This window comes from Pseudopipra pipra, chromosome 7 (genome assembly GCF_036250125.1).
Source record: "Pseudopipra pipra isolate bDixPip1 chromosome 7, bDixPip1.hap1, whole genome shotgun sequence".
NCBI lineage: Eukaryota > Metazoa > Chordata > Aves > Passeriformes > Pipridae > Pseudopipra > Pseudopipra pipra.
The window spans coordinates 19,028,348-19,053,158 of record NC_087555.1 but is presented as its reverse complement, the minus strand read 5'-3'; the positions used below and the strand labels follow the sequence as shown (position 1 = coordinate 19,053,158).

Here is a 24,811-nt window from a genome sequence, read left to right as displayed (position 1 = left end):
TGGGGCTGTTCAGCCTGGAGAAGAGGAGGCTCAGGGGAGACCTCATCACTCTCTACAACTCCCTGAAAGGAGGTTGTAGCCAGGTGGGCATCGGTCTCTTTGCCCAGGCAGCTATCAGTAAGACAAGAGGGCATGGTCTTCAGCTGTGCCAGGGGAGGTTTAGGTTAGATATTAGGAAGAAATTCTTTCCAGAAAGGGTAATCAGGCATTGGAATGGGCTGCCCAGGGAAGTGGTGGATTCTCCATCCCTGGAGGTTTTTCAGATGAGATTAGACTATGGCACTTAGCGCCATGGTCTAGCAACTATGGTGGTAGTGGATCAAGGGTTGGACTTGATGATCTCAGGCATCTCATCCAACCCAGTTGATTCTATGATTCTATTTGTATTTGATAAGCACAGGTGTGCAGACGCCAAGGTGGAATTTCCCAGTCAGTGCCTAGGAAATGAAAAGATAAGGAAGGATTGACTTTTCTTGATAAGATTTGCTTTGAGTATTAAAAGAGTGCCCATCCTGTCCTTCTCTCCAAAGAGATTATCAAATGTGTCATTCAGCCCTCAGCAGTCAGCTGTATCACGTTGAGTTCCCACTCCCATGTAAACATGCAATCCACTTGGACATTGTAGCTGTGCTAAGGATTGCTTCTGATTCAAGACCAATCTGACATTTGCATCAGGTGGGCAAGAAGAGGCGGAAGAACAGGAAACAAGGAGAAATACAAGCAGGAGTTACTAATCCTCTTTGCATTACAGATGTTCCATAAAGAACATTTCACTTTGTCCAAGAATTTATTTTACACTTTGTTCTGGTTTGGTTTATGTAGCAATCTGTAAGCTTTTACATTTCTTCAATTCTGTTTTCAAAAAAATTCATCCATGGTTAGTTGGCAAAACTGGGCCTCATTTTTCAGTTCAATAAAATTTTGCGTTTGCTCTTGTTATTTGCTGCTTAACAGGGTAAACTGGTTTGAGCTATAGGAATTCATGAAAGTGTTCTGAGAAATATAGTTTTAGGCATAAGTAAAATCCACTTGGGTAGAAGGTTTCTATATGGGACTGTTGGGGTACTGAATGTAATGAAAGCTTCTTGAAATCAGTGGGAACTTGAAGTATTTTGCAGTTGGGAGATTTAGGTTCATGGAAGGTAAATCAAAATAAATATTTGCATCAGTTTTTAGGCTTTACAGAGACAAGAGTAATTTTATTAGACCACCCCATATAACGGGAAAAGAATGGACACATTTTGGAGCCTGTGAATCCTTTTTTTTGAATTTTATGTAATATTTTTGCAATTCCTTCCATGGAACTGACAAGCACCATAAAAACAATGCTTTGCTATCTGTAAAATTTCAACATCAATCTGAAGGTTTTACAATACTCTTTAAGTAAATGCTATTTTAAAAAAAATATAACAAAGATTGATTGTTCAAAAGATGGTGAGTAAATAATTCCAAATAATTATAGAAAAATACCCCAAAACTGATAGCATATAAGTACCATTTTGTTTAACCCACATGGTATTTTTTGTGTACAAGTAGGCAGAGCTATGGTTTTACTATATGCTGGTTTGCACATAAAGAATAAAAAGATTCACTTCATTTAACAATCCATAAAAAACTTAGTAAAATTTTTATGACTGTAATATTGAGACGAACTTTGTGCCTCATAAGCTAATCACAATCTTGTGTCCTTGGAAGTGCATTCATCAGAAGATTCAGGGCTTAGATCTTTGCTTCTCAGAGGTACTGTGATTTGTGAAACTTAATGGTATCAGTGTTATCAGTTCTAGTTCCCATTGTGACTAGAATGAGCAACCACTTAAATCCTAAGGGCAGGTCACACCAAATCCATGCAAATTAAAGCTAAACATCTGTAAACAACTGATGCCCAAGTGAAGCTTTTCTTTAAAATGTCAGAGCCCAGCATCTATTTTTAAGAGATTAGAGAGAATAATGAAGAAATACATTTGCATCCTCTTCCAATCTGGCCTGGTCTTCATGTCTCTATGTAGATATTTCCAGCACTTTCATAAGTACGGTGTTTGAATTGGCAGTATTCTACTGAAACTATTTTAAGTTCCATAAAACTGTTTCGTTTTTTTAGGCCTCAATTTGAGTGTGAGATACCAGACAGCTCAAAGACTAGCTAGAGTAAAAAAAAAAAATATTTTTTTCTCTCAATCAGTATTTTGATACTATATGTATATTTTAAAAGTAAGCTAATCAAATACCAGAAAGTAGTGCTGAATATATGTTTGGGCATAGCCTCCTACTGATAGGAGAAACAGAAACATTGTTCACAGCACTCCAGAATGCCCAAATAAGGAACAATATAATCTTAGAGAAATCCTAGAGAATTAGATGAGGGATGTACTCAAACAAATAGGATGTAAACTAAGCTCTGCATACTCAAATAAGAAAAAGAACAAATGTTACAGTTTTTGGTGGTGAAACACAATGATGCTGTGCCTGTTCAAGAACTGAGATCAAGAAAATGAAGAAGATTCAGCAGGACCAAACAAGGACTTCCAATGTGGGGGGGTGAATATGCAAAGCAAACTAATGACACCGTATTAAGCGAGAATATCTAATGAATATGTAATATGCAATAAAAAGCTCTGTCTGCCTGTCATTTGGCACATTTGATTAGAGGAGCTGTCCTCTGAACATCCAGCATGCTGCTTTTTAATACCTACAAATAGGAGTTAAAAAGTTTGTTTGTCGCTTTTCAGTATCACTACTGCATTTTACAGGCTTCAGAGCCAGCTGAACGTTCTTAAGCAAAGCAAAAAGTGACTGAATAAATGATTTGAAAAAACTGGTCTAATCTATCATGTAATATCTCTGGCAGGTGCTGCCTGTTGTCTCTTTTGCAATTCTGTTTTATTTCCTTCTCTTTTCCTTTCTAACTTCCCTGCAATGGGTCCTTCCATACCTGTTGGAATTGTCTTAAGTTTCATGCACTCCCCTTCTTAGCTAGTGGACATTTGATGTATTTACGCTATTCAACAGAACAATGTCCACATCCTCCTGCTTACTTAGGCCAGACTCCATATATGAAACCGGTTAGCATCTGTTCTACATTTGCAGCACTCGAATCCAGTTGGAAGGGGACGGTCATGATGGCAAGCCGTGCTCCAAGTACAGGCAAATCCATCAGTATCTTTAAGTGCGCTCCTCCAACTCTACATTTTCTGTATGCTCTGTCTGCCTCTTCGTCACAGCAGTGCTCCTGCTTTATCTCTAAGTCCTTATGGCTGTAGTGGCTTATCTTTATGGCAGGTCTCTAAATTCCCCAACGTCCACTACAGGCTCCCCCACAAAACCCCCGACTATCAGCTCCCTTACTCCGCTGCTGGGGGGAGCGCAGCGGGGCCGCCACCCTGGAAAGGGACAGGCTGACACAGAAAATTCTTTTCTAAGGCGCGGTTCTGAATCCGAGGGCACACTCAGAGCTTGTGAAAACTTAAAAAAAAAAAAATGCCAATATGTTCCTCGTAAAAAGCAGCGCTGAGACGGCCGCGGGACGCCGGGCGGCCGGCGCGCAGGGCGGAGGGGCGCGGAAGGGCGCGGCGTGCCACCCTGCTCCCCTGCTCCCGACCCTGCAGCTCCGCGTCCCGTCTCGTCCCGTCCCATCCCCGCCGGGCTCGACCTCGACCCCGCCCGGCCGCCGGCCCGCCCCTACTTCGCGGCGCTCGCTGCCGCACTCGAGGCGCGGAAGATGGAGGACTACGGGCGATTCTTGGCGCTGCTCGCCTCCGCGCTGCTGGTCGGCTTCGTGTCCGTCATCCTCTCCTTCGTCTGGGTCTTCCACTACCGCGAGGGGCTGAGCTGGGACGGCAGCGCGGGGGAGTTCAACTGGCACCCCGTCCTCGTCGTCACGGGCTTCGTCTTCATCCAGGGCATTGGTGCGTCGGGGGCCCGGGTCCGGGGCTGACGCGGAGAGGGCCGGGGCGGGCGGGCGCGGGGCTGCGGAGGAGCCGGCGCTGCCCGGGAGCGGGGCGGGGGGCGGCGGGCGGAGCCCCGGGCGGCCCACGGGCGATAGCGGGTGACAGCGGGAGCGCTGCGGCTGGTCCTTGGTGTACGGACGGAGCGGTTCAGGGAAGCTAGCACTCCCCGAGAAGGGACAAAGAGTCCCTTGTAATAAGCCAAAACTGCTACGTATCGGTTTGGGCTTTCTTTTTCCTGTAGGACCTTGTTTACCCTGGCGTAGGATTGCTGTGTACTTTGAGTAATATTTGAGAGGTGTGTTTTTCTAGGCAGCCTGAATTTATGCAGGTTGAGAATCTAAATGCCAGAAATGCTGCCCTAGGAAAGTTTCTCTTTTGGCTCTCTCCCATGTCCCGAGAGGAAAGAGGAAAGTTCAATACCACAGAAGCTTGATCCAGGAATGGGGTTTGTGCCAGAGAAAATGTAGCACCATTAGCACCATTAAAATGCAGTTCTTCAGCCCAGACTTAGCATAAGTTATTTTGTAAAATATATATTATAAATTAATTCTTAATTTTGTTGCCTAAATAACATGCACTTATTATGATGCAGTGTTGCTTTTTTGTTTTGTTTTGTTGTTTATAGAGTGTATGAACATTTGACTTCATAGAGTTCAGCCTTGTACTGACATTTAACTGTTTCCCATTACACTTAGAAAATGAACAGTATCATTTTTTCCATCCCACACAATTAGTGTGTTGGGTCTTCTGTGCAAGGGTTGTTCCTTGAGGCCAGCAGGAATACGGGAGTTGGAACTGTGTTTTGCTGTTGGCATAGTTGGGTAATTCCAATAAATCAACTAAATTAGACACACTGTAGTTGCTAAACTGTCAATTTAGGAAAGAAATATACAATGCTTTCTGTAAAGTTTGAAATGCAGATAATGGGAGAGCGCCACAGAAGTGCTTATCTACCCTGTGAATATATTCTAACCAGAGCTAGATGTTGCAAAAAATAACATCACTACACTGTACCTTTAAAATCCTGAAATTTGGGAGTGTAAATTTATGCTAATGGCATTAAAAAGTAATGGGAAAATCTGACAGAGAGAACAGCATCCAACAGTAATGTTTTTATAAACTCAGTGACACAAATCTTGCTAGTTTCAGTATGCGGAGAACTAAGTGAAACATTAGTAACCGCCCCACGAAGGGCAAATAAATACTGCATAGAACAGTGGAAATGCTCCCACAATATTACCACTGAGTTTTGGGGGGAGAGGATAGGGACGATTTCATTGTTTTTAACGAAGGAAGAACCTCCCGCGACTTACAGTATAATTGTAAGCAGGAGTATTTCGTCTTTGTAATAGAATATAAACTCAAATTTTATCTAGACAAACTTGGAATTTAATTTTTAATAACCTTATTTACATTTGCTTCATTACTGAATGATATATTGCATTCGTCCAGCCAGAAGAGTTGTCCAGCATTCATTTCAGTGGAACGTGTTGTTTGCATCACGTGTGCTTGCTTGCTCTCCAGCAGGAGCCCAGCCAGTCAAGAGGTTGGAAGATGCCGAAGGCTGTCTAGTTCCGGAGATGAAGGGAATGTTGTAATTTGAACGTACACTGTAAATTTTTTTTTTTTCACTGGGAGTGGTGGTATTCTCAGTTTTGTGGCTTCAAGTCACAAAGTACTATTGAGCAATAAACAGTACTTCGAGCTTGTTCTACATAATATTGCTCAATAGGAAGTGTAATTTCAGGCTATAAATAAGCAATGAAATTCACCTGTTGACTTCACTAAGATCTATACTACTTACTGTGCTTAAGCTACTGGTTTTTTTATATAAGCATAGCATTTTTTAAGAAAATAGGGAGAGATTTTATGCAGCTTTTTCCTATGTATTTTCTATTTTTTTTTCCTCTGAAACTCAGTTTTTTCCCTGTGTCACAGAGAAAGGGTGTTGTCTCAAACCTTCTGTAGGTAAGGATATATGTAAAGTAAATGGAGGTTTACCATAGTTAAAACTCCCCACCTATAGAAGGAATTCACTTAGATCATTATTTGCGGAGGAAATCCTGTTATATAACATGAAAAGCAAGTTAGAGACTGAAGGAGTATTGTAATAAATCAGATAAAATATCAACAGATAAGATACCACTGTGATTCTGATTCAAATTTGATTGACAAAAGTCTGCCACTGAATTCAAAGTAATTTGGATGAGACTGGGAAATCAGATACCTCTTTGGAAACACACAAGAAACACAAGTCTTTAAGTAGTTAAAAGTAGGAGTATCTAAAAAAATCTTGCTTAAATTTTTGTGGAGGATTTTAAATAATAACAAAACCAATTGTTTCTTGAGTTTATTAGTCTATACAAAGGATAGAAATATTGTATTGTCTGTAGGAGGTAGAAGAGATGACTATAATATAATGTGCACACTGGGAAGTAGATGTGCCCTAATAAAAGTGTTGTATATATCTTGTCAATCAAGTGGAAAAGCTGTAGGCATGGTAATATTAAGATTTAATATTTGTGGATCAGCACCTATGGGTAAATGATACCTGCCAAAACACTGTCAGTGCACAGTAATTGTCCACAAGATTTCCTAGACTTAAAGTGAGAAAGGCAATAAAACTGTGTGCATATTAGTACAGCAACATTTTTGAAAATAAGAAAAAAACATGATGAAAAGATGAGTTTTAAGAAGAGCTTGAAGGAATAGTAGTGTGATAGAATGGGTTAAATAAGTTAATAAATTTACATGTGCAATTGTTGAACAGTGACTGCAGACTGAGGACATGATCCAAAGGAATATTTGCATGATAGTTCATGTTTGGCCTGCGAATGATTAGTCCTCTTGTAAAAATAATAAAGAAACCCATCAAGATATAATGTGGTGTAAATGGTTTTTGAGAATTTCCCATTACTCACCTTATAAAAGAATATTTTTTTTCTACAAAGATGTGACAATCTCTGTTGCAGACTGAGGAGCAGCGTGGTGGCTTTTGGGGTGTGGAAGACTGAATAAAGAGTGAGTCAGAACAAGGAAGGTGGGGGAGTCTGTCTCCCATCCTCAGATCAGTCTTCTACTGCTTATGACTCACACGTATGCTCTATACAATAAAGTTGTAGGTTGACACTGTAAATCTTGGAAGGTGCTTGGAAAATTAATATTCCTCATCATATATGATTTATAAATATCATATAACTTGTATTTTAAATGGTCTTAATACATGAGGGTGTAGCTTAACATCATCAGTAGCTTAACATCAGCAGTATATTAATAAAGGAATACAGCAAGAATGTTACTTAAGAGTGCTTACATAGAAAAGAGAAGGAAAAATCCAAGTCTACCACATCACCATGTGGTTTTATAGAGTCAAACTTCATCTGTGTGGATGAAATTACCTACGTGGGTGAGACAGTCCAACAGCTCACTATGGCTGAAATATTTCTACTTTTTTCCTCTACTTCTCCCTTTCAGCTTTCTCCTTGACTAAGACTTTACCTTCATACACACTTGTTTGTGCCAGCTCTGGCCATTGTCAGACAGCTGGCCCCTGCCAGACGCATAAACTGAATTAACTCAATTAGCAGAAAATTAACACACACACACACACACCCCACACACCTCAAGTACATTTTTTGCTCAAATAAAAAGCTGAATTGCCTGCATGAAGGGTCTCTGAACTGCCGCAGATGGGAGAAGGGAGATGGTGGACAATGTGCAAGAGCAAGGAGAAGGAGTGTAAATCTATTTTAAAGCAAGCATAGTCTTTCCTCTTGAAATCACAGCTAAGGATAATGCTTGCTCTGAGCTATCTGACACACATGATTACTTTTGCTTCAAACATAACAAAACATTTGTTCAAAGGAAAGACAGTTAAATGCCGGAGCTCCTAACATCCAATAGGCTGCAGAATTCTCAAGAACTGGAAGGGCAAATGACTGGTGACCTGTGAGGGTCTCATCAGAGGCAACTTGTGAAGAGGCAGCTCTCTTGATGAGCTTAGTTTAAGTCTCTTTGAAATCATAAATGAGCACTTCTTGGTTCTAGCGTTAAAGTGGTTTCCAAAGAATCTATTGGGCATTCAGAACTTTCCAAAGGTAAGCAACAGGATCAGCCAAGAAGGCAGAAGAGGAAACAGGCAGAGTGAAGAGGACCATTCCTTTCTGACAGCTTTGAGGTGCTGTGCAATGCAGCCCCAGTGCACTCACAGAGCCATTCTGTGTGCCTGCTAAGGTGGAAGGCATCTCATGAGTAATCTGTGACGCTTCCTACAGCACGTGAAGTACATGCCAGAAATAATTAGAAAGCCAACTCTAGAATTCTGCCGTGTATGTTTGTCAAAGAAAGGTGTCCCATGCCACATAAAGATGTTGCAAGATCACTCTGGCCTGTGTGATGTGTTTTAAAATCATAGCTCAAAACAGGAGTGAGATCTGAGTGAAAAAGTTCAGTTTAGGATGCCTAGATTATCAAATGACTTAACAGTCATATCAAATGACTTAACAGACATTTGAGATGCTGTACCTAGAGAAAGTTATTCACAGGGCTGCTTTACTATGTACCCACTAAAAATTCTGTAACTGTGTATGTGCTTTTAACCAAGGCTTTAATTTTGAGATTAATTTATACATCACATCTGAGTAAGTTTTAAGAGCTTGTACTACTGAAAGACAAATCTTCCTTTTCTCCCCTGTGTTCCCCAGATTGTCTTGTTTCCTCTGGCAGGTCAAAAAAGTACTAGTTATGAGAAAGGCAGGGAAAAGCACACAGAAGAGGTGATGGGGAAATAGACTGTGTCTTTTCACACTGATAAACAGTCAGATCTGCTGAAGTTGCAGTGTTTAGCTTCATACATAGCCCTCACAGAAAGAGGATTAAAACAAATTGTACTACCTTGCATATGGGCTTGTGGCATGTAACATACTAATGCATGGTATTGTTAACAAGTGTCCAGACCATTAGTCTGTATTCCATGGTTTTCTATCATATCGTTTATGGGAAACAGCCCAGAAAATTCAAGGCTTGGATGGAGATCTGAGACTATGTGGACAAGGGACTGGTGAATTTGATAGTGATTTTTGAAGTTAAATCAACTAGATGAAACCAGAAAAATATTATAGAAACATTTTAGCCTGGACTTGACTGTCTGAGATCAAACACTGAAAACCTATGCTCATGAAGTTTTCTTTAAGACATACAGAGTCCATTACTCTGCTGCACTTTGAATAAATGATTGACAATACTGTGGGCCATATGGTAAGGAGGATTTACCGGGAATATCCTCATGGGATGTTGAGGCTTGTTTGGGGCCCTTTGACATACCTGCTTTACAAAATTAGAAATCATTATCATCAGCACTAAGTTGATTTAATAATAGTCTAATGCAGGATATTATTGGCAGCTGGCTGAACTGAGCCAGCAGTGTGCCCAGGTGGCTGAGGCAGCCAACAGAATCCTGGCCCATATCAGAAATACTACGACCAGCAGGACCAGGGCAGTGATTTTCTCCCTGTGCTGGGCACTGGTGAGGCTGCACCTCGAGTGCTGTGTTCAGTTCTGGGCCCCTCAATTCAAGACAGACATTGAGGTGCTGGAACTAGCCCAGAGATGGGCAGCAGAGCTTGGTAAAGGGTCTGGAGCACAAGTCTGATGAGCAGCTGAGGGAGCTGGGGTCATTTAGCCTGGAGAAAAGGAGGCTCAGGGAGGACCTTATCATTCTCTGCAACTACCTGAAAGGAGATTGTAGCTAGTGGGGATTGATCTTATCTCCCAAGAAACAAGAGAAAATGGCCAGTTGCACCAGTGCCATTCACTTGGAAGAATTTCTTCACTGGAGGGTGGTCAGGTATTGGAACAGAGTGCCCAGCGAAGTGGTGGAATCACTGTCCCTGGAAGTGTTCAAAAAACGTCTACATGTGGTGCTCAGGGATATGGTTTAGTGTGAACATGGCAGTGATAGGTTAGTGGTTGAACTCAATGGTCTGAGAGGTCTTTTCCAACCTTAATGATTCTATGATTCTAACATTACCATTTAACTTTTGGGAAACTGTTGGATGTGATTGTAAGCTTGTTGTGCTGAGTCATACTTACATAAGACAGTAAAACCTTCCTAAAAACAAGGTCTCTCTCTTCCTGATTTTGTAGGAATTACTACTGTTGCTTTTTAAAGTAGAAAGCTGAGAACTGCCTAAGTGCTGAATATATTTAAATATTTTAAGGGACACTTTCATTCCACTATTATGTTTTCACACAGTATGTAAAAGCATACATTGATTTAAAATCTGATCATAGTCTGGAAATTTGACTCATGAATAGTGTTTTCTTTGAGAATTATTTAGTGCAGTACTGTATTTACTGGCATGCATCCAAGTAAAAAAAAAAGTGTAAACAGAACTTTGAAATGAATTAATCATTTATTATTATTATTCACTACATACAGAAAGAATATTCTGTTTATAATCAATGCTTTTTGCCTAAAAAGCTAGGGTTATGGAGAAGTCATGAGTAATCAGTAAGGCACATGAGAATCACTTAAGAAAACTCCTAATTTTTGCATTTATAAGGTAATACTTTTCTATTTCTATGTTTGGAACAGGAAGTTTTTAAAAACCTGAATACATTATTATTCTTTTGTTTTAGTATATCTAATTATATGTACAGATTTCAGTGTAATTCCACAAGCAGAAACCTTAAATGAGGATGTGATGAATCACTGAATGGGGCTTTTTGCTCAGCTAAGACATTATGGATGTGGACATTAGCTTTTATTGGTCAGGTTATCACTTGTCCTCATACATATTTGACCCCTCTTATCTAAATATACTTATGTGCTGTCACACATCCAGAATTACTACCTAGTTTGTAATCAGACGTACCTGGGGCTTCACTGATCTAATCTGGCCTGTTTGCATCCGCTGTAGAAAGCACCTGGGTCATATGACAGGCAGGGGACAGTCGTGGCAGGGAAGGGGTAGGGGGGATCTTGAAGAAAACTTGGCAAGAAGCAGCTCTAGGCTAAGTTATTCTTATGGACCATCTGGTGTTCGATCACTGGATCCAACACTGGATTGTTGTTTTGTTCAGACTGGACTAAACACTATCTGCTACAGTTATTAATGCAAGTATAGGCAACCCCCCCCTACATTCATCTACCAGTGGTGGAAAAGTTGTATTTGCCAAATGCTTTTGTCTCTTAAAAGTAAGAGTTATGATTCCCTTATGCTGAAGAGCACTTTTCCATTTAAAGCAGATATGTTAATATCAATGCAATAGACAGTCATACAAATATTTCCATAATTAGAGAATAGCATTATCCAAAGTTGGCAAAGAGAATAAATATTAGAAAATAATCTGACACACATTCTCAACAAGTGAGATATTCTAAATAGAAGAATCAGGCTCTATTCCTCCAATCTGACTAGTAGGAGAACAATCAAAATCCTATGCAGAATCCCTGTTAGATCAATTTAATGACTAAGGAAAAGATGACACCAAGTTGTTTACTGGTTTGTTTTTTTTTTGGTTTGGTTTTGAAACATGCTTAAATTTGGGTTTTTTTTAATTAGAAAAAAGTCTCCCTAAAAGCTATATTTAAACCTCAGTTGTATATTCGGAATATGCTATGCTATGTGTATGAGAAAAAGCCTTTTAATAGACTTTTATAGAGGACTAAAGGTTGGATTTTTCTGTAATTAACAATGGAGCTATGTGAATTATGCATAATTTTTAACATCTGAGAGAAGTTATAAGGCATAAAATCTTGTTTCTGTTCTTTCTTCAGCTATTATTGTGTACAGATTGCCCTGGACCTGGAAGTGCAGCAAACTTCTAATGAAGTTCATCCACGCTGGATTAAATACCACAGCTATGATTCTTGCCATCGTTGCTATGGTAGCCGCATTCGAATACCACAATGCCCAGAACATTCCTAACATGTACAGTCTGCACAGCTGGATCGGGCTGACTGCTCTTATATTTTATTCTCTCCAGGTCAGAATCTAACTGTATTTATAAATGGGTTGTAACTTTGAGGAATGTTTCGAGTAATTTAGGCACAGTAGGCCCTCACTAGCACACCGTAACTACTGGGATAGCCATTTTACACTGTGATTTGGCGAATTAGCATGGAAATGTGCAAATACTGGATCCTTGATTTTGAAGAAAAATGCATCTTAAAGCATATTTTGTTTATTTGCTGGGATAGTGACCATTTATTTACTGTACAGTTACACAGTAGTGTGTTTCTAAGCTCTGTTAACACCTGAAGTTAAAGTTATTTGGTTTGTTGGAAGCACATTTAAATACAGTGAGAGCTTTTATTAAGGATGTCTCAAATGAAGTAACTGCTTATCTTTTTTTTCAGCTGTCATAATTTTAAGTAGTCACTTTCTGGCCTTGTTCTGTTTATCAGCAGAATAAGTGCTGCAGGAAGCAGTAGAGATCTAAAGGATCTGAGATCTGAATGAGCTACTACTGGCTAAGCAGTTTTCCTGAATCAGCAAAACTCAGACAGATGTTTGTGGGCATGCTTTTAACTGCTCCCATTGGCAGAGAATTACTGTTATCATAATGTAAAATGAGCTAACTTAACATGTTTTGCGTTTGGCATAGAAGAGGACCAGGCATGCCCTGACATTTACAGTACACATACAGATGTGATGTTTCTGCATATACATTCTGAACTCCCTATATTGTGTTATTACACCATGGAAATTTATTTTGTTCTTTCAAATATTTTTTTTTGCCAAAACACTAAAAAGAAAAAAGACTTCATTATCTGTGATCAAGCACAGAAAATCCTCAGCTGAGGGGTTTGGGTTCTGGACTTTTATCCTTCACTGCTCAGGCTAGGAGCTACAGGAAATAGTGTTGAAATAGTGTTTTTAACACTTAGAAAAATAGAAAGCATATTGCAGCATTGTTGAGTATATTCTCTATAGGTGAAAAAGTTAATGGAATGAGTATAAATAAGAAGGAACAATGTTATAAAAATCTTTGTCCTAATAATGCAGCTGTTTCAGGGAAATGGCATGTCAGTCTTATGCTCACATACTCTGCCTCCAGGAACAATAGTGTAATGTATTTATGTCAAATGTATGTTAATACAGTATAGCACACAGACATAAATTTAAGAATAGGGCAGAAATTTAAAATGTAGACTGTATCTTGGAAAACAATGTCCTTGGAATGAAGTACTCAAAAATTACATGAATCTCAAAATGATTTCTCACAAAGCTGTGACAATAAGAAAAATATGGCATTAGCAAAAATAATATGAAATACTATGGAATAATTTTTTTTTAAACATAAAAAGAATGACCAGGAAAAAAAAGTAATTTGAGAGTTGGAAAAACTTATCTTCCAGTGCAAGATTTAAAAAGCTCTAACTGTTTAGCAAATCTAAGGAAGATTAAGAGATGACTTGATTACAGTGTATTAAAAAGCTTCCCAGGGAGAAAGTATCGAGCTCCTTAATCTGTCATGGAAAGACAAAACAAGGACTAAGACAGGAAGTTAAGGCAAGATGAAATACAAATTCATGCACTATTTCTAATTTAGTAGCAGGGCTGAGTAATGGTAGAACAAACTAAAGAAGGGATGCAACTTCATTATGTCTGGGCAAGCCTGTGACTGCAACCATGAGACACGATGGATTATTTTCCATCATGAAGATAGTGCTAATGGGAGAACTAATCTCCTCTCAATAACTTGGCACCACCCATACATATCTTCTCTGTAAATGCCATCTGACTGATACATTGAGAGACCATTCCCCTTCTGAAGATATGTACTTTAATTTAACTAAAACTCTAAAAAAGTAAAATTATTTAATCCACTCAAGTCAGAAGGTTAGACTGCCTTCTGAACTTCATTTAGGTGTAAATCTGTAACACGAGCAGAGAACAGGGCTTGAAGAGACTGTAAAAAAGTAGCTACTCACACCTTTAAGATATTACTGTATTAGTGACACTGAAAACTTGTGTTTTCAGTACTTAGTTTGGTTGCAGTTTTAGCATTACCTATAAGTTTAGACACTGGTATTAAGTAGGATTATTTTTAAAATATTTGATGTCTGCTTCCTAAGTGCTAATCCAGAATTTTGCTCTAGTTTTGAAGGGAAACACATTCAAAAATAGAAATGCCAATTATTTTCAAATTTTTACCTGAAGACATCTGAGAATGGAATTTTTACGATTATTTTTATTCTGTTTGGGAAGTGCAGCTTGTTTTCTATATAACTTTAACTATAAATCTGTTTTGTGTTTAGCTCTTCTTCGGTTTTGCTGTCTTTCTGCTCCCTTTTGCTCCAGTTTATCTCCGAGCACTTCTCATGCCAATACACGTTTATTCGGGTCTTACCATCTTTGCAACAGTGATTGCAACCGCTCTCATGGGAATCACAGAAAAGCTTTTATTTTCATTGTAAGTATTTTTTCCACTTGTTTTTGAAGTTATTAATTGGAAACTGTACTTCTGTTTGTGCAGAATAATAAGCATCTAGTATTGGGACATTGTTTTGTTTTAAAAAGACTACCCAGCAGGAGACTACTGGTTTTAGACCGGGATTGTCTTTAAAACAATCTTTTCTGACTTTTCCTTTCTCTTTCCTCTTTCAAAGGAGAGATCCTGCATACAGTTCATCCCCACCAGAAGCAACTTTTGTCAACTGTCTTGGTCTTTTGCTTGTCATATTTGGTTTACTTATTTTGTGGATGGCAAGCAGGCCCCATTGGAAGCGCCCCCTAGAAGAGAGCACTAAAGTCCTGCGGCCCATTGGAGGGACTGCTGAAGGCACAGAGGTGGAATCCACAATGACAAGTAGTAGTAATGCAGATAAATCTGATATGAGGATCAATACTGAAGCAGCCAGAAAGCAAAACCTCAAATTTGATGAATCAGGCCAAAGATCAACTATGTAAAGAAAATACACAGAATAAAAGTACTATTATACTGCCAAAATCTGCCTGTCCCCCTGGTGGGGTTCTTTCTAATAGTTATATTGATATAAAAATAGGTTGGGGGGTTATTTTCATTATGGCTTGCTCAAAGAGACTCAAGTTTTCTGCATATGAGTTTAAATTCCAGTAAGTCCCAAACATATTATACTGGTTCCTGCTCAGTTCTCATTTAAAAAACGAGAGCATGAATGACATGAATAACATGAATGACATCAGATAATTAAAAAATGTTTTCCATATAATTTCCTAATTTTATGCTTATATCACTTATAGCCATGAAAAATTAACAAGATTGAGACTAAATTTTGCTCTGATTTTGCAGGTTATGACTCAGTCATGCAGTATACTAGACAGAAGAATTTAGTTGTTCACACATAAACTTTCTGGTAATGTTCAATTTTTTAGAGCTGTGATTCCTCTAGCTGATTAACTCCCTCACCAGCTGCTGAAATCTATGGGATTTGAGGTCATTCAGCACTTTGAAGAGTTGATCCATAAAAATTACTCCAATTTTAGTCTAAAATTTTTAATTCAAAACAAGAAATTAAAAGTTTGCTTGATAACTTCATAAAATGTTATGTTTCCTTTACAAACTTGTGGTTATTTTTTTTCTAAATCAGAATGTATCTGTTGACTTTTTAACAAACTCTACCAAATATATTGTATACAGACAACATTTGGCTTTGGATTATGTGCAATCATTACTGAAATCTAAGGAAACGCAGAATGGAAATCCAAATGCAGAATTTGTCTTATTTGAAAAGCTATAGAAACACACTTAGAAAAAGATATATCACTTGAACCAAGTCTTCCTTTTATCCCAGAAGGCAGCATTTTACTATCTTTATTTGATTGCACAGTTCTGTTGATTTATGGCACTGGACTAGGAATTAGGTTAGCAACCAGAAAAGACTACTATCAGTCTGTCAGAAAAAAAGAAGCCTGAAGTAAGAAATGCCTTCTGAAAGAAACAGCTGAGCTTTGCTGATTTGATTGAAGTGTTACCTATTAACTGAAAGCCAATTTGGGTATCTCCACACTGATACAATCATTATTGTCACAAGCATGAAGACATACTTTATAAGCAAACTATCTAAACTCTATGACTTTTTAATTTGAAATTAGAGTGTTAAATAATGCAGTTTGAGTCTCTACTGGCACTTTACTCTTATAGCTCTTTCTAATAATTGAAATATTTATGTATTATGCTCATTCATTAATTTCACAGATATAAACCATATTTATATTTTTACTACTGTAGAAGAATAAGTATAGTAGAGTATTTTGATTGCATGTCAAAAATGATGAGCCTTTCTATTATAATCTCTTGTAAAAGCTGCAGAGCCCACTACAAGGCCAAATTTACCATTGTTCATGTTGGAATAAAGACAGTTTCAGACAGCATATAATTTCCTAATTTTTTAAACACTACATAAATTTTTATCTACTTCAGCTTTTAAAAACGTTTAAACCCATTAAACTTTAACAAATATGCCATTTTTGTAATTCAGTGTTGTGTTAGGAGAACCTCCCCGTCGGGAAATTGAACCTGGTCTCCCGCGTGCCAGGCAGGGATACTCACTCACCACTATACTAACAAGGACAGACACCACCATGTGCTGGTTCCACCAGGGCTGTGCTGTGGGGCCACCACGTGCTGCCCGCCGGGCTGTGCTGTGCCCACGCGGCCGCCAAGCCATGGGGGTCCTCAGACCGGCGGGAGGGCGGGCGAGGCAGCCCTGTGTGGAGCATTGCAGGAGAGCAGTGCCAGGGAAGATCTGTGGTAACACAGGGGGGGGACGATAGTGGGTTCTTCTGGGGGTTGGGGGGTTTTGGCTGGGCTGGGGCCATGGGAGATACCCGAGCCCCGGGTGGGTGCGGGGGCCGGAATGGTTTGATTTTGGCTCACCTGCGGCTACGGCCCAGGTTCGGTTTGTTTTGGATTTATTTATTGTGTCAGGTGGGTGGTCAGGACAAAGGGATGTTCCTGGGTACTTCCCTGCGTTTGAGTATAGATGGGTGGCAGAAAAGTAGGGAGTGAATGGCTTGCCCTAAGCATTTTGAGTGGGAAAGAAGCCTGTGTACCCCTATGCAGTTGCAAGCTGTGCTGGTGATGGTACATGCCTTCGGTAGGGTCTCCCATGCCAGACAGGTCCGAACACTAGCAGGCCTTAGTGGCCCTGACCAGCCTCACCCCCAGATGCCTGCCCATAAATCCAAGGGCTTTAATTAAGCTCAGTCTGGGTGTTTTGGGGCTTGCCTGTGCCCCTTGGACTTGACTTCCTGGCCTGATTTCTGCCTGACCCCATCACCAAGGACCTGCCCAGTAAGCACAGGACTCTAACTCTCAGTAGGTTGGGTTATGACCTGTGGATTGACTTTCCAGCATGACTGTCCACCTGCCTCAGCAGTTGAACCTGGTTGCCATTTCCATGCCTGCCCCGCTCCCAGCCAGCCCTCATTGCTCCCTGACATATTCAGCCTGGACTCAGAAATGGAGTACTTGCTGTAGACATGCCGTGGCTTCTCCATTTATAACTATTTCTTCTCTTCATATTGTTTTATGGAAATACTGTGCTTAAAAAGCTTCAAAATTACATTTTAGTTATTATAATCTACAAATAACAGATGAGGTGCATGAAGTGAACTAAGATTTTGCTGGACAGTTATTCCATAAAGCAATTCTTTTCCTGCATTTACAATGATGCAAAACAATACCATCACTTCACAGGTCTCCATACCTAATTAGAGCAGCATCTGCAAATATACATTTCCATGTTGAAAAGTATGCTTAAAATCTGTAGCAATGTAAAATGAGAGATAAATCTTGTCCTCACTTTATTGCATACTGTAAGAAGTTGCAAGGGCCTTGCTCAGCAGCTTTCAAAATGTACTGATAACTCTACAGCTGGTGACTGGAAATAACAACTGCAGCCCTGCAAAGAAGGCACTGTTATACATGGATTTGGATGAACTCTTCTCCAAGCAGTGGGACCCTGGCAATGGCACTGCAAAAGCCTGGGAAGAATTTGCCTATCCATGAGACTGTAAGTGTATAACCATAAGCACTATTTGAGTTTGCATACAGACCTAAGCACTGCTATCCTATCCTCAAATAAATGACATAAAATTCACAGGCAGTACAGGCAGTCAGCCACTGACACATCAGCAGCTGTTCAAATCCCCCACAGTAGTGTTACTCCACTTGGAAGAAAAGTATCTTTAAGTAAGAATTGCTTCCAGTGATTTTAGCTGACTTCAGAGACAGCAGAGTTCACTGTTATTCCAGTCTCTGACTGTACCTGTACTGCATTTGTACCTGCTTTTAATAAGAAGTCAAATATTCTGGCACACAATCACATAGAGGTGTGGCTTTTGATTTCTTCCTTTGCAAGCCTACTCCAGTCATCGGGGAGTCTTGTGTACTCTGAACCTCTTTCTGATTTTCAATTGCTACTCAGGTACTAACTATAGGAAGCTCTATCAAGGAATCTACACACGGTTTGAGATCTCCACAGCGACCCCCAGGTCTTCTTACTAAGTGAAGAGGTGACTACAATCCTGTGAGAGTTCAGACAATTTTTCCCGTTTCTTTCACATTATTTTGTACTTACTAACATTATGCTTTCCAAGCTACTCAGTGACATGTGCTCCATTCACTAATTAACATTTCCTTCTTATTCCAAAACTCCTTTCTCCATTTCTTCTAAGGACATTTTATTCCTATATTTGTATTCCCTGAATCTCTGCTATAGCAAATGAAATCTTTATATCTCTGGGTATGTTTTCTCTGGTTTATAACCCTAGTAACTAATCTCTCATTTTTGGGAGGGTAACTCAGTTTAGTATGAGGAAGACAATTTCTCCTAAAAGGAGAATTTCTCCTTAAAGGACTAATTCACTCTGAAGTGAAATCAGCTCTTGTGGAATGTAATAACTGGATAAAAAGACATTTTGTACATCAGTCCAATATGTACAAATTAAATTATATTACAAACCACATGTATAGTTTTATTATGTTATCGACATGTTTATATGATAGTTATTTGTATTACACTTAGTCTTCCTTTGCCTATCTCTAAATATTTAAAACATCCCTAATCAAATTACTAATAATATTATTTAACATTTAGGACTGTAATAATAAAAAATATTTTGGGGGTTTGCTCTAACATTTTGAATTTTCAATTAAACATATTTTTGTTGCTTTAGAGTCAGTCTGTACGTAAAAGATAGAAAATCCATCCCACCAGCTGCATCCAACAATTTTTAGTTACTTTATAATTTAAGGTCTGACTCATTTTGAGAGAAGACAGCTTGTGTAGCCTCTATGTAAAACACTAGGAGAAGCAGAAACTTCAATCTGTTCTCTTTATAAATTTGTTTATTCAGAAAGAAGCTTTGAAATAAAAGGCTTTGAAAGGCTGGCAGGCTTCCTGAACAATGAGTTGTTATATTTTGAAGGCATATTATCTTTAAAAATACAAGAAAACCTGAAGTGTTTCTAATGAGAGAACTCGTATTTTTGAAAGGAAATAAATGGAAGAGTTTGAGAGGATATTTTTGTTATGTTTTTTTTTCTTCCTCCTGGGGCTGCCTGTTGCTCTTATGGGGAAGTTTCCTGCTGATTTGACTTTCTATTCTGCTGTGAGACTGATGCCAAGATTTACATGATTGCTGTGGATAGAAACTGGATTTAGCATAAGGAAGATAACTGCTTTTCCCCTAGGGAGAGACAGAAAAGGGAAAGACAGAGTGGGGCACATAGACAATATTATTTGAAGCTGTATTCTTGGTCAATTACTTTATTCAGCCTCTATTTTAGGTTATGCTGCAACTAATAAAAAGCAAGAAAGCTACTGGTCTCAAGCCAGGAACAAGATAAAGATGGAAACTCTTTGTAGTTTAATGCAAACGTCCAACAATAATGGAAGCAATGTACTGGTTTTATATAGAACTGTCATAGCACATCTTGTAACATAAGCGTAATTAACAAAAACTCTCATCAGAATTTGCCTGATATCCGGAGTCCTTCAGCAGAGAGAAAAGAGTGAGTGTAGAACTGTGCATCATTACAGTTATCTTAGCAATTCATTGTACAGTCTTTTGCACATTCTTTAATTTTGAATTACATGTTCTGAACGTTTAAACAGGGGTTAAGAGTTTTGTTGATAAAGCAGGTTTGTGCAACTTGAAATCATTTCCAGCCAGTTGGCAGACTGTTATCTTCTGTCAACCTACAGTACCTATGGAAAATGCAATCTTTTGAGATACTGAGAAAAGTTTGCATCACAATGCAGGAAACTTCACAAGCAAAGCAAAACTCCACAGTAAGCACACAAGAAATACTGTGGGCAGAAGGCAGTTTGAGGGAGTTTGGCACTGAGAGGGTATAGGTTTTCAAATGTAATTATTAACAGATCATTTAACCAAATTTTAGTAATTTTTCTAATTAAATAATATACACTAAATAAGTTAAATACCATAATGAGTCAGTAATTAAACAAACAAGAAATAAATATTATCTACTTGATCTAAAAGTTTAAATTCAGTAACTGGAAGATAGTATCATAGTACTGAGGTAAATATTCTGGAGTTCCTGAACTAGATGTACATAATAGAAAGATGGGTAAGAATTAATTTTGTTCCCTTTTTGTTCAGTTAGTTATATGAACAATTTATTCTGACATTAAAATCAGGTTATCTAACTACAATGACTAATTTTATGGTTTTGTATTTTGTTGATTACAAAGTTATGATTATCTTGTGAAATTCAATTATTAAGAATAACTGAACCTTTAAGTTAAGCCTGTAGTAGGGCTGGTTTTGCTGCTAGAAAATAGCATACTTGAGATACTCAGTTACCACCTGCAAAATCTTCAGAGAACATTCAATTAAAAAAAGTGTCATCTTAGGGCCACTGATAAGAATTGCTTGGTATTTTTGCATATACTAAAGATTATCTTTAGTATCAGTGTTTCTTGCATAGAAATTTTAGCAAAGCCTGGAATTTGGGGTATATGGACAAGCTTCCTGCAGTTTAGAAGTTTATCTGAGCACCCAAAGTCTTAGTGAACCCCCGATTTTACTGAGACTCCCCTGAACACAGAATTATTTTGGAGATAAACCTAATAACCTGATACACAGCTACAAAATTACCATGAGGGTTATGGCATAGACTCATTAGCATTTATCTACTTTCCAGAACCATTTATTTTCTTTTCAAAACATGGTAAATTGAGACTTGATTTGGGGTTTTACATTTTGCCCCCTCTGCTTTTAGAGTGGAGTGTTGACGTAGAGGTTTTTTGTTTCAAAACCTCTTATTTTTTTTACTATCTTCTGCTATGTCACATTTGACTTTAATTCCTCTTGCATGGGGAAGAGAGCACTAGAGAACAGGAAGTGTCTTATTTCTCTCCTCTCTATTTTTCACAGTTGGCTAATTAGATTTCTAACGATGAAATTCAGGGCAAGGTGCCTTACCAGAAAGTTCAGAGTGTGAAGTCCAACCTCTGTGAACTATTTTGACCTTCTACAAATCAAAAGTTGTAGGTCTTTAAGCAATAATTCCCATATCAGTTCAGAAATTGTGTGCAAGCATACAGAAAAAAATGGCAGTTAAAGAATTTTGATGATAGAATATTCCCCTTACTCTAGACACATTGTTCCAAATTGTAATTAACAAAAACTTTTTAAGTACCTAATTAAGATTTTATATTTATCTACTGTCGACTTTTGATCATTAGATTTTATGCTTTTATCTTGTAACTAAATGATCCTCTGCTATTAGCTGTCTTCCTTCTGTACAGATATTTATAATTATGACTCATTAACCTTTCAATGAAGCTAAATGGGAAGTCTGCATATTAGGAAGGTAGATGGTAAATGTTCATTCTTCTGCCCAAAATGAAAGAACCCACCTCACAAAACTGACTACACAGAGCTATAACCAAGATAAAACTTTAATAGCTCAAATGTGGGCATGTCACTGCTAGCTCAAACTGTCTCCACATTCATTGTGTTGCAAAAAGAGTCCAACAGGCTCAGTGCAGTGACAGAGCAAGTTCACATTTATTCCTACAAAATACAATACAAAACTATCCTACATAGGACAAAGACAGCTTTAAAACTTCTTTGAGAGATATGAGCTCACATAAATGTTCAGAGTTTCATCTGAAAAATAAACTATGTTTTAGTTTTGTAAAGATTTGGAATAAAACTGACTTTCCTAACAGGATAACAGCTTGCCTTCTTTCCAGTAGTTCTTTTGGCCATTTCATTCATTCATTCGGTTCAGTGCAGGACTGGGACAAAACTACCAGCAGCTGACAGCAGTTCTTTGCCTCAATTTTTTTCTACACTTGCAGCACAAGTCAGGGAGGTGAAATGATAAAGATGATTCATCAGACTGATCAGAAAGACAAAACATCATATCCTAATTTGACCCAACACAGGAACTTGTCCAATGAGATTTTTTTAAAAGCAACCAACCAGTCATGATTAACTGCAATATAACCAGGAGAGACTTTCTGAGAGGAAAGGAAAAAGTGCCTATGAAAATGAAAATGCGTATGCAACAATATTTGTTATAGAATAAACAAAATGATTTTGTTGTGTTTGACTGGGTCAAAAAGCATGGGCAAAGATGTGCTGCAATTCATTACAATGTCACTGGAAAAGCTTTCATAAACATGAAGCTTCTTTTCTGGATTTATAATCAAATCACATTGAATTTGATGTCAGAGAGCTCATCTAATTAGTTTTCATTGACTTAAATACATGTTTATATTTCTTAGCTGTTGTCAGCTTTACAACAGTGTTTTTCATTAAAGGTTGGCAAAAAGTATTTAACCATATCTTAAGTGGACTCATCTGCACAGTTCTGGTTGCTGGGATATTCTGCTAAAATCTCTTGATTCTTCAGAACAGTTTTGTGTATGATAGACCCTACTTCACCATCTTTATGCAGCTGTACACAAGACTGAATCAAAATCAAGATGGGAAGGCTTGCAGAATGAATCAGCAAACGAGTGTTTCTAAAATAAAAGATATCTGTCACAGGTTTCCTGATGATATGAGAAGTATAACACATTGTAGCGAGCCTACCATCTGAACATGTAGAAGGAGAAATACAGAACACAAAGCTACAAAAATCCAGTAAAATCGTAAAGTCTTTCGTAGTATCGATTCTACAGATCACATTATTTCTCGAGGCCAGAGGCAGAATCTCATAATGTGATCCTTTTCCAGACCAAACAGGTGTCCAAGTAAAAGACAGTTGTGCTTTTCACCACAGTTTTTAAGGTGATTATTGATTTTGTATGTGTCCATTTAAGTGTGTCTATTTGAGTTGTGTTAGGGTGGGTTTTTTTAGAACTATCGAACACCCATAATTGACTGTTGAGGTCATTATCATTCTTGGTGTTCATTTTAGCTCATACAGTTAATAATCTTAAGAATACCCAGTTTGTCATTTTCTTGTTCAGCAGTTCTATTCTCTATACCATATTAACAAAGATATATAAAAATCTTTTCTCTCTTCAACTCACTATCCATGGATAATTTCTTTGCTCTGGAGTGGTCTAGCACGATGTTCTAGAAGTTGTTTGAGATATATGCAACACCTATAGGATGTTCCTGCATCAATATATTCTAGCATCATGATTTTGGCAGCTCCTCCAGTACAAAGTCAGTTCTAATTTATTCCTAACATATTTATATTGCAATCTCAGAAGTTTCATCCTCCACACTTCCCCAGTCTCCAGACACATAGTTTCGCACATCTGGTTGTCTTTCTGTTATTTGCTTTGGACAGTCTCTTTCCAATTCAAGCTAAATATGGAATAAAATATTTTGCTTTAAATGCTTATTCTTTCTCTTTCTCTGTGGTTAGCCTGCACATTTGGTAACATTTTAGAACCTTCTATTTACCTTTCAAGCCATTTCAGAACATCTCAATATTTTTGCTCTTATTTTAGAACCTTCAGAAAATCAGAACTCCTTTCCTGCATTCACATACAAAGCAACAGCAAAGAGAACTTAGCTGTAGTTTTAAAAACTCAGAACATTGAGGTTTGATTACTATTCTGAAAGAAGTCCTTTAAAAAGGGAAATCTCAGGAACATTTACCTTTGTGCACCATAGTACAGTGCAGAGATCTTTGGCATACTGATGACAGAATCTGCAGATTCCCTTTTAGCTCTCTAGGGAGCCTTACGAATTTCAGATGCAGTAGTCCATGGTTCAATTTCTTGCTGGAATGGATTCTCCACAAGTAGGGATAATCCTTCATTTGATGCTTACTCACTTGGATATATTTCTGTATTCCATACTGGCCATATCAGGTTTTGCAATGCTTATTTATTTTTGCCAGAACACATTCCTGCATTAGCTGGTATTATTACCCTTACATGGCTGAAATGGCACTTTTCTTCTATGATCTTAAAATAACTTTTAAAAGCAATTATCTCTAGGTTACTACTTCTCAGGCTTGTTCTCAGGCTAACAGTTACACTTTTACCATTTTTAGTTGGAAGAGAATGCACTCAGTAGTTTTTGAGGATCAGGCTTTCAAATATGTACAGATACAGCTGGCAAATGCAATAGTTCCTTATTTCCATTCATTTAATTTTTATCCTCCTAACTATAAGTAAGTATGATATAGTAACACCTCAAATACCACTTCCAATCTTCTTTGTTTTAAAGTTCCTACTGAAGATTGTTTTTGTTAAGTTGCACGGTATTTAGAGCATCTTTTGACTTGACTCACTATCTGAATTTATTAAATAAAACTAATAGTAACCTCAATATCTTTATGATATGAACTGTGCATGTTCAATACTTACTATATGCATGTATTGATACATTACCTCAATTACATAATTTTAATTTATATTATAATAA

The 24,811-nt window shown here is 38.1% G+C and overlaps 2 protein-coding genes across 3 annotated transcripts in view; one reads left to right on the top strand and one right to left on the bottom strand.

Annotated features, from left to right (window-relative positions):
• Positions 1–24,811, bottom strand: part of METTL8 (methyltransferase 8, tRNA N3-cytidine) — a 101,322-nt gene that overhangs the window by 68,146 nt on the left and 8,365 nt on the right. The gene's annotated exons all lie outside the window — the stretch shown is intronic.
• LOC135417172 (plasma membrane ascorbate-dependent reductase CYBRD1) lies at positions 3,403–15,581 on the top strand. Its single transcript, XM_064660891.1, has 4 exons — positions 3,403–3,905; positions 11,728–11,936; positions 14,215–14,369; positions 14,566–15,581. The coding sequence occupies exons 1-4, from the start codon at positions 3,719–3,721 to the stop codon at positions 14,864–14,866; spliced, it is 852 nt and encodes a 283-aa protein (XP_064516961.1). The 5' UTR covers positions 3,403–3,718; the 3' UTR covers positions 14,867–15,581.